Source organism: Solanum tuberosum, unplaced genomic scaffold (assembly GCF_000226075.1).
Source record: "Solanum tuberosum cultivar DM 1-3 516 R44 unplaced genomic scaffold, SolTub_3.0 scf00062, whole genome shotgun sequence".
In the NCBI taxonomy this organism is placed as follows: Eukaryota; Viridiplantae; Streptophyta; class Magnoliopsida; order Solanales; family Solanaceae; genus Solanum; species Solanum tuberosum.
This window is the reverse complement of record NW_006238987.1, coordinates 934,205-945,420: the sequence shown is the minus strand read 5'-3', so window position 1 is coordinate 945,420 and position 11,216 is coordinate 934,205. Positions and strand designations below refer to the sequence as shown.

Sequence of the window (11,216 nt, the reverse complement as noted above, 5' to 3'; positions counted from 1 at the left end):
AACAAATATACTGGTGGATATTTGAAAGAAAATGACCAACTTTTTTGTTATTCCCGATCCAAATACGAATGAAAATAACCTAATTATACAATTATTGACATCACTGCTCGCTCGATTCAAATACAATTGAAAACAATTAACCAACAAAACCTCCAATTATCAATCGATAAAAATTATACAAATCAAATTGATATATACTTACTAGTTTATACAAATAAGGACGAGGATAGCCAAGTATAGATATATCTTCTTCTTCGCTCGTTCAATTCAAATACAATTGAAAACAACTCGTCCACCAAAACACCAATTATCAATGGATTTTATTATGAAAATTTAAAAAGTTGAAGTGAATAGAAATCAAACCATACCACCAACAAATCTTTAATCTAACATGAACAACATTGACGCCTAGCTACAGAAAAAATCAGTGACCTGGAGATAGAAGATTGCTATGATAATCATTATATTTTTTACCCATCAATGAGGAGGAACAAACGTTTAAAGCAGCCAATGCAAATACTATTATTACTACTACACTACACAAAATGTTATATTGATACTAATGTTACCCGTTTGACTAGAATATTACAACTACTATAGGAGGAACATAATTATTTGATAGTAATTAGTATACATTGTCCTCCTAATGTTGGTTTTAAACTAAACACGGATCGCTCTTTTACAGGTAATTCTGATAAAATTGACATAGGAAGAGAAATAAGAGAATAAATATGAAAACAGGATTGCACAATTCGAAGAAATATTAATAATCAGAACATCGACATTATATATATGGGCAAAATTGAACTATATACAAATTTTTTTCCAACTACATAATCCATCTAAGGATCGAACTATATAAATATTTTGATGTGTATTATATATCTTGTAGAACGTGTGAATTCTGCAACCAATCGTCAGGAATATCAACAGGAATGTCCTCAAATGCTCTATACATCTCTTCCTTAAATTCATCGCTTCTAATATCATCAATTCCGTGGCCTTCTTGTACTTCCAACATTGTCTCTCTCTTCTCCATTGTAGTAGCTTCATAAGTACTGTTTTGAACATCAAATTCGGTAGTTGTAGCCTCAACTTCATCACAAACCCTAACTTGATCTTCCCTTGTGGAGTAGTCGTTATTATGATTAGGTTCAAACAACATAGGATCGATAATTCCCGCAATATCTCCATCTTGTGCCTCCATAACATGATCCACATTCTTCTCTTTACCCTTCTTCTTCTTTATTCGACACACCACAAAATCTTCCTTAGGAATATGATTATTTTCCTTAAAGAAACTATCCATGACATGATATTCTACCATCAACCAGGTGTTATTTTGGCCACACTCACTTGTTTTAAACTTCAAGTTTCTCTTAAACCCTACCACAGGCGCCGTACGATTCCTCCTTATAAGATGTTCCCCGGTTTGCCCTTGCCACGTCCCTTTAGCACAAATTCGAGAAAATCTTTTATATTCAGTCTTTTGCTTCTTCAAAGGAGTAATAAAGTAACGAAACTTCTCTTCAAAATTAGCTCCAAATATCTCCCATGGTGGTTGATCTCCATATATATCCGCAAACTGGATAGGACATTCTTCATTCAAACATAATTCGCCTTTGAAAAACCTCTTAAGATAGTTGATTAGCTCCGTATCAGTAGGATGAAAACGTATCCCCATTGGCTTCGACATTGATTCTTGATCCAGAATTAACCTATGTAAACCTAAACAAATTATGTGAATTATGAAGTCTAAACAAAGATAGTTATCTATTTATACACATCTTGTTACCCTAATGGAAAAAAACTCTAATTACTTAACAAACACAAGTTACTTTATTTCCTAAATTACTACTATAACTGTAACTGAACAAACTAAGTTACTTAATTAATTGCTTCTCAAGTTACTTTATTTCCTTAATTACGTATTTAGATTCCTAATTTTTAGAGGAGTTTGCTTTGAAAGGCCGCGCAACTACTTAATTACGTATTTACAATTCCTAATTTTTATAGGCCGCAAGTGCTTAAATTTGTCTAACACGTGCCCCCCCTAATATCTATATGATATTTTATACGAAAGTTTCTGAAGTACAGTTACTTAATTTACATTACAACATTTAGCCTCAAATACAATTTTCGATATACGATAATATACATTCGATTTATCATAATATACGAAAACTTTTATATATTTTTTTAACAAAAATACTTAAAAATTTGATATACAATATTATACACCAATATATATATTATATGAAACTTGGGCTAGTTAGCTTAATTTAGCTTATATACACTTTTTGAATCGCCCTTTCTCCTATAATTAACTTGATTTAACAAATTAATATTGAATTATAGAAGATTTAAAATGTTGAATTTAGCTTAAATACACTTTTTGAAGTGTTGGATATGTGTTGAACTTTCGTGATTTTTATGCATTCATTAGTTCCATGAAAGAGCTTTTAGACTATTTTGGAGGGACCATATTGTTGAATACGTTATGATTTCTAAGGGCAAAGGATTTGTGTGTATATGTGTATCACATGTATATCATGTGTATATGTGTGTGATATACATTGATATGCATAATATACACGGGGAAATGTGATCGTCAATGAAACATTTTGGCTCTAGAGGAATACCTAAAAATAAATCTGAGCAATTGAAGTGTATTTATAACATACTTTAATACATTTATATTATATTGTGTTAATTTCTTACCAAATAAGCATATATAGTGCATTTTAAAACACTTGCAATATATTAATATTGCATGCATAGTTCACTTTTAATTCCTAGCAGATTTATCATAGTATTGCTACATATGTTAATAAATAAATAAAAAATATCGTAAAATCAATAATTATTTATTAAAAAGTACTCACCCAAATAATTTTTTCAGTAAAAGTGGGTCATAGCCGAATTTTCCGACTCTTATCAAGTTTTAGTTAATTAATTTATTTTCTTATAATTTGCTTGATTATCAAACAATACTAATAAGATAAATTCTTCTTCTTTAATATAAGTTTATATAACATATCAAATAAAAGAAAAGACCTAAATAAATATTTTTACAAGATTTTTAATGGTTCAATTTGAGATATTTATACTTTATATTAGTACTAGACATAGATGGCCTGTAAAGATCTCTGCGAGCTAAATGTGTGCGCACGCGCATAGACAGTAGCGTACACATGATTTATCGTAAGCGGTGTCACCATTATATTTATATATATAATATTTATTTTTATAAAGCACCAAATAATAATTACTAATAAACAAAGATGGTCAAAGAAAAACCACACATAAAAAATGAGGTTTTGGAGGTTTGAACCCGAGGAAAAAAACACATGAAAAAATGAGGCTATGGTTCTTTAGCACAAAACCATCTAGGCTACGTGCATTATTTTTTTAAGGAGGGTCACTTGCAATATATAATTGGTATAGCTGGTTTAGTTTCTTAATTGTATATATGTATTTAGTAAATTTTTCCGACGAAGCTGTCATGCCCCGAGCATACACCCCGGGCATGGCTAACACTCGAGAATCATTGCTGGCCCCAAGCGAACCCTTGGCCTGGCTAGACTCTCAATGGAAGAATTACTCAACAAAAAATGTACTTAAATACAATCTTAAATAAACTGTCTGAATAGATAAATTGAGAATATTTAGTAATAACATTCAACTTAGCCAAAGTGGCAACTCAAGTCTTATATTCAAACAACTGAAATATCAAGACGACTGAACTAAAAACTAATTGTCTATGTAGCCTCTAAATACTAGGAGGGATGTCGGGACAATACCCCTGATCATCCTAACAACTGAAATAAACAAAGCAATAAAACCAAACATAACTAAAGGGATCCTCCGAAAAGCAAGGAGGTTCACCAACTGACTTTGAGTGCTCGACTAGATCAACGAAGCGCTGGTGCTGATCCTGATTACCCGTATTTGCATAATAAGATGATGCAGGTCAAATGACATCAGTACATTGAATGTACGATCATGCGAGGGGAAAACTAAACTTAACATAAGCTTGAACTGAATTCTGAAAGAAACACTTACCTCAGCTTTACTCAACTCATGGATACTTAACTCAATGCATAAATAAACAACAATAAAGATGCAGTTTATATAAAGCATTTAAATAGTAGGTAGCAACTCAATGTATTGAAAAATAAAATAACAACTCAATGTATATTTATATAACAATGTAATATACTTCTATGAGAGTTTCTCTAACCACAACCATCACTATGAGTTATGTGATGGTACAACGTCTTGCCCACGCTTCCAGAACTGTCCTATAACTTGCCAGGATATAGAACACCTTAACTAAGTGGAACTACTAGTCTATGCTACAAAATATCAATAAATCATCTAAAAAGTATGACCCTTTCTACCCACGATGACTACACGGTTTATGGAGACTTTAGTTATTATGAACTCGTCCCCATATCGGTGCTCAATACTACTCCCAAAATACTCAGCTCATATGTTTAAAAACATAACTCTTTCTGTGGTTTGAGATTATTACTCAAAAACTAGCTCAAAAGTTCTCTTGGAAATTGATTTTTCCTTTCTTGTTTAAATGTGAAAACATTTTAACTCTTGGGAATACTTAGCACCCCATAATCATTTGAAGAAATGAACTTTACTCTTACTTTTACTTAACTCAATACTTAAGTCTTTAAAACGAGTTTAAAACATTGGTAAAAGACTATTGAAATGACTCTAAGAACTATATAAACTTGACTCTTAACTTTCCTTGAATTTGAATTTATGGATTCAAGGTTATGATTCATGTTTACGGATGATTTCTAGATGTTTAGAAGTCATTTAGAGTAGTTATAATCCATAGGAAGTGATAGGATACTTTAAAAGAACTTAGAAGGGCTAAACAAAGAAAAATGGGTGGGGGTACACGTTTCGGGTGCACTGCTGGCACGGGGAGCCATCCCCAAAGTACTGGAACCCATTTCTAGTGCACTGCTGGCGTGGAGCCCCAGCCTTCCTAGCTCTACGGGGACACGCCGCGCCAACTTTCCTCCGATCAATTCCGACGAATTTTTGAACTCGTTTTCTTATCTTAAATCGATTAAATTCGATTCTTTTTCTCAATTTATTTTTATATTCAAATACCCAAAACATACACACTAGTATCTAACTCAAAACAACTCTAACAATCGACATTAAACTCTCAAGAACTCCTCAATCTCATCCCAAATTCAAGAACACAACTCAAGAACATCAAATTCTAAATCTTTTAGGATGAAAATCATTCTGAAATAAACATGTTTGGAGCGTGGGTGAATGAACCCACACTAATTGGTTATATTATCATAATTTTTTTAGATAAAGCTGAATGTAATACAAACGAATCTATATATATATATATANNTATATATATATATATATATATATAAAGCTGAATCTAGATCCGCTGATGTGGCACTGTCCAATGGCCAACATTTGCAATTATCTATTTTTATCTTTTTCTGAATTATTTCTGATTTTTTACCTCAATATAAATACATAAATGAGTAAAAATATCACACTAAATAGGACTAAGTACTAACTGTGCTGCAGTCCAAAACGTGCAGCCCAAACAGTTCACAACTCAGCCCACTAACATCACATTAATTACCCAATTGGTGCAGCTCAAACCGTTTAAAACTCAGCCCGCTAACATCACATTAATTGGGTTAGGTTAAAAGAATCTATATATATCTTAAGCTAAAAAAAAATGTGATGTGACACATCTCTTTGGCCAAGGATCCTATTTATCTTTTTTTTTTTTTTACATTTTATTTATTTATTTATTATTATTTTACAAATATGAATGTCACAATTACTATTCCTTTCATTTATTCATATTCTTTAATATAAATTTTAATTGTCTTTATTTTCATTATTCTTATGACTTTTCATGATCATAACTCCTAAATTTTATTAATAGTCATGTTCATGATTTCATTTGGTATTCCCTATTGTAATCTTATAAATAGGGGCATTGTAATTTTTTCTTACAAAGAAATGATCAAATCTATATAGTATTTATATGTCTGTAAAGCTCTCAAATTTGTGGTGAAGGTAATTTGAGATGATTCAGCTAAAAGAAAGGCACAATTATTCCTTTTTTTTTTCTTTTCGATCATCATAATATTATTTTGAGTTTGATATTTATTTGATTTGATTATAGGTAGATATCTACAAAAAATACAAAAAAAACAGATGGGCTGATGATAAGAAATTGTAAGCAATTCTTCTCAAACTCTCTTTTATATTTATTTCCTTTTTCTTTGTATGTTTGACTAATTAAACAAGTTATACTCCTTGATAATAAGTTTTGCTAAGTGATAAATATATGAGGTATTCAATTATACTCTTACTTTATTGTTAATTTTTTTTAAGAATTTCTTTATCTTGCAGTATTTGGAGAATGGAGGAGGAAGGGGGATAGAAAAATGAAAATTTATTAGATAGGTTAAAGATAAGAAATTGTAAGCAATTTTTCTCAGACTCTCTTTTATATTTATTTTTCCTTTTCTTAGTATGTTTGACTATAGAAGTTATACTCAATTGATCATAAATTTTGCTAAGTGATAAACATATGAGGTATTCAATTATACTCTTATTTTATTGTTCTAAGTTTTTTTTTTTTAAGAATTTATGTATTTTGTAGTATTTGGAGAAGGGAAAGGGGGAGGATGAAAGAAAAGTGAAATTTTATGATAAAATTAAAATCTAAACTTAATTACCTCACTAACTATACTATTTACTTTTTCAAAACGGCTCCCTTCCACGATCTTCCAATTATTTTGACAATTCAAGTTGTCAGTCATTTCACACATGTGCTATATATGGAAGCATTTTTTCCTTGTCAATTATTTTTCATCTAATCTAAGTGGATTATGTATATTTATTTATATAGTTCTTATCATTGTTTATTACATGTGTTTTTCATTGTATGAATTTCATTTTGATTTGTAATTTCATGATTTTTCTACAATGCTCCGTCTAAATATGTTTATAAATGGTCTTTTAAAATGATCACCACATATCTTCCCAACTATTACAAACATATTACTGAAGGATTTGTTGAAAGGCTTGTATTAGTCATATATTCAGTTTGTTAGTTAATTAGTGAATAAGAAGTTAGTTAGGAAAGGAATCTAGTTAGTTAGAAAAATAACAGCTGGCATTTATGTCTAACTATCTGTATATATATAGGTTGTTAGCTTATAGGAAATATATGAATGAACATTATTTTCTTCTTTCTCTTAGAGTCTCTTTTAACTCTCTCTTAATCTTTCTTTACTCCCATTAATGGAGTTTCTTCGCATGGTATCAGAGCATTAGGGATTCTCAGTTTTCTTCTGTTAATTTCTCAAGTTCTTGGTTGTAGATTGATTAGATTCTTCTTGAGTTGAAGGTCGAGTATATTTCTACAGTGTTTGAAGATCAATTCTTGGTCAATTATGCCATCTCCTACAGACGAAGTTGCACCAGTTGAAGGTCAACAACTTCCAGGTGCAATTCCAGGACCAATTGATCACAATCATCTTATGTTCATTCATCCATCGGATACTCAAGGTTTTGTTCTAATTTCGATTCAGTTACTAGGTTCTGAAAACTATTCTTTATGGAGTAAATCCTTGAAACTTGTGTTACTTGGAAAAACAGCTAGGATTTCTACTAGGAACATGTAAAAAGGAAATGTATTCTGAGTCTTTACATGCTGTATGGGATATGTGTAATGCTATTGTTCTAGGTTGGATCATGAATACTGTATCTAAGAGTTTAATTAGCACGGTGATCTATGGATCTGATGCTCATACAGTATGGGAAGATCTTCGTGAAAGATTTGACAAGGTCAATGCTTCTAGGGCCTTTTATCTTCATAAAGAAATAGTTACATTGTCTCAAGGAACCACTTCTGTGTCCACCTATTTTTCTAGGTTAAGAGAACTTTGGGATGAAGTTGAAACACTTATCCCTCCTCCTTCCTGTGCTTGTCCTGAATCTAAACAATACGCAGAACACTTTCAATTTCAAAAATTATGGCAGTTTCTGATGGGTCTTAATGAGTCTTATGCACATGCTAGAAGTCAGGTTCTGATGCAGATTCCTGTTCCAAATGTTAATCAAGCTTATGCTATGATAATCAATGTTGAGAGTCAAAGAATGCATGGTGCGAGCAATGGTTCTTCCTCTACAGAAGTTCTGTCAGAAACAACAGTTATGAGTAACAGAATGACTCTTGGTTCTCAATCTGGGAATAGTGGATATTACAATAACAGTGGTACATCTTCAGGGTCAGGGGGAGGTTCTTCTACATTTTCGAATGGTGGGAACAATGGTGGATATAGAAATAGGAACTATGGTGATGGAAGGAATAATTACTCTACTGGAAGACCACAACTCTACTGTGAGTTTTGTCACTATAAAGGACACACTAAAGAAACATGTTACAAGCTTCATGGTTACCCTAAGAAAAAGGGAGGAACACCTTCTCATGCAAACAATGCTTCTGCTAGCAGTGACTCAGGGGTGTTTGACTCTTCTGTAAGTTCAAATGCTAGAGGATATGATTCTTCCACTAATTCTACCTCAGCAGGTGCACAGAGCACACAGGGAATGTCAATGTTCACACATGAACAATATAATCAGATTCTACAGATGCTCAGAAAAGGCAAGGACAAAGAGATGGACACAATGGCTAACGTGGCTACTGCAGGTACATCAGGTATTATCACAGCTCTCATGACTGATATGACTCATGCTAATTGGATCATAGATACTGGTGCTTCTAACCATATGGTTCACAATTTTAGTTTAATGAGTCAGTCCAAAAATCTTGATGTTAAGGGTAATATGAAAGTAAATTTGCCCACTGGTGATCAGGTTTCTATTAGTCATGTTGGTGAATCATTGGTTTTGAAAGACAAAATGGTAAAAGATGTGTTGTTTATTCCTGAGTTCAAGTATAATCTTCTATCTGTCTCACAACTAACAAAACAATTGGGCTATGCTGTTGTGTTTTTTCCTGACTTCTGCATCTTTCAGGATCTCTTCAATGGGAGGGTCCTGGGGATTGGTAAAGAGAATCAAGGACTTTATATACTCAATACTGATATCACAACAAATCTTCCACATGGTCAAGACTCTTCTGAAGACTGTGCAACTGAAGCTTCATGTACAAGAGCTAGTCCTAGTATTTTTACTTTTACTGTTAGTTCTGTAACTAGCCTATGGCATAAGAGACTTGGGCATGCCACTTTAAAAGTGCTCAGTAGAATAAAAGGTATAAACATTGTACCTATACATGATCATAACTGTTCTGTATGTCCAATTGCTAAGCAGTCAAGACTGCCTTTTCCTACCAGTATATCCAGTTCTGCTTCAGTTTTCGATATTGTGCATGGTGATGTCTGGGGGCCTTATAGAGTTCCTAATTATGATGGCAAGAGATATTTTTTAACACTAGTGGATGATATGTCTAGGTATACTTGGGTATTTTTACTGCATACCAAATCAGATACTGTAGTTGTTCTAAAGAATTTTTTGTGCATGGTGAAAACTCAGTTTGGTCTAGGTGTAAAGTGTATAAGAACAGATAATGGGACAAAGTTTTTAAATTCTCAAGTGAATGATTTATTCAAGACAAATGGCATTTTGCATCAGAGTTCATGTGTTTACACTCCTCAACAAAATGGAGTGGTTGAGAGGAAACATAGATCCATTCTTAACATGGCTAGAGCACTAAGATTTCAAGCTGGTATACCCCTAAAGTTTTGGGGATTTTGTGTAACCACTGCTGTCTATATTCTAAATAGGTTGCCTTCTCTGTTGCTAAAATGTCATAGTTCTTTTGAAAAGGTGTTTGGACAATCACCCAATCTTCATCATATCAGGGTATTTGGGAGTCTATGCTATGCTACAGATCCTAAGACACTAGATAAGTTTGCACCTAGAGCTATTCCAGCTGTTCACATGGGTTATTCTTCCACTCAGAAAGGTTATGTTCTGTATAACTTAACCTGTAAATCTTTTTTTGTAAGTAGGGATACTGTGTTTAAAGAGGAGGTCTTTCCTTTCAAGGATCTTCAGTCTTCTCCAGATCATTTGTTTCATATTCTTGATCTACCTAATATCTCACTTAGTGATACATCTGTGTCATATCCAAATAGGTCTATACCTGCTCAAATGACTTCTCCTATACAATCTGAGCCTCCTTCTAATGTGGCAGCACCATTAGCTCACTCAGGAGATCCTCTAGACAATCTAAACCACCTGTTTGGTTGGATTCATATATGACTCATAGTACCAAAAATGTATGTCTATATCCTATGTCTCAGTATGTTTCCTACTCCAAATTATCTCCTACTTACAGGGCCTCACTTGCTGCATACTCCACTATTGTTGAGCCTCATACATACATGGAAGCCTGTCAAGATCCTCAGTGGGTGGATGCTATGAGGGCTGAAATTGCTGCTCTAGAAGAAAATGATACATGGTCTATTGTTCCTCTTCCTTTTGAAAAGGTCCCTATTGGTTGTAAGTGGGTCTTCAAAGTCAAATACAAAGCTTCTGGGGAGGTTGAAAGGTATAAGGCCAGGCTAGTGGCAAAGGGATACAATCAGCAGGAAGGACTAGACTATACTGAAACTTTCTCACCAGTAGCCAAGATGATTACTGTGAGATCAGTAGTGACTATAGCTGCTTCCTGTGGTTGGTTTATATTTCAGATGGATGTACACAATGCTTTTCTTCAAGGAGATCTTCCTGAGGAAGTCTATATGCAGATTCCTGAAGGGTTTGCAAATCAGGGGGAGAAACACATGGTTTGCAAGCTTCATAAGTCCTTATATGGACTAAAACAGGCACCAAGGCAATGGAATTTGAAACTTACAGAGGCTTTAACTGATATGGGATTTCTACAGTCTCACTATGATTACTCACTCTTTACAAAGAATATAGGAAAAGAGCTTCTTGTTATTCTGGTATATGTTGATGATCTCTGATCACTGGAAGTAGTTTACAGTGTATAACAACAAATAAGGGAAGAGCTGCAACACAGGTTCAAAATGAAAGATCTTGGAGAACTTAAATACTTCTTTGGAATTAAGTTCTCTAGAACTGCAGAAGGTATACTTATGAATCAAAGGAAGTATGCACTCAGACTTGTGTCTGAGTTGGGACTAGCAGGTTGT

General features: G+C 33.1%; 1 protein-coding gene across 1 annotated transcript; it reads right to left on the bottom strand.

The window, feature by feature from the left end:
• Nucleotides 1–877: 877 nt before the first annotated feature.
• On the bottom strand, nt 878–1,696 carry LOC102585917 (NAC transcription factor 29-like). The gene has a single exon (XM_006345135.1). The coding sequence runs from the start codon at nt 1,694–1,696 to the stop codon at nt 878–880; it is 819 nt and encodes a 272-aa protein (XP_006345197.1).
• Between the last annotated feature and the right edge of the window lie 9,520 nt (nt 1,697–11,216).

What these genes read in the sequence shown, in the direction of transcription:
- LOC102585917 (XM_006345135.1), bottom strand. Translation starts at nt 1,696, where the DNA reads ATGTCGAAGCCAATGGGGATACGTTTTCATCCTACTGATACGGAGCTA.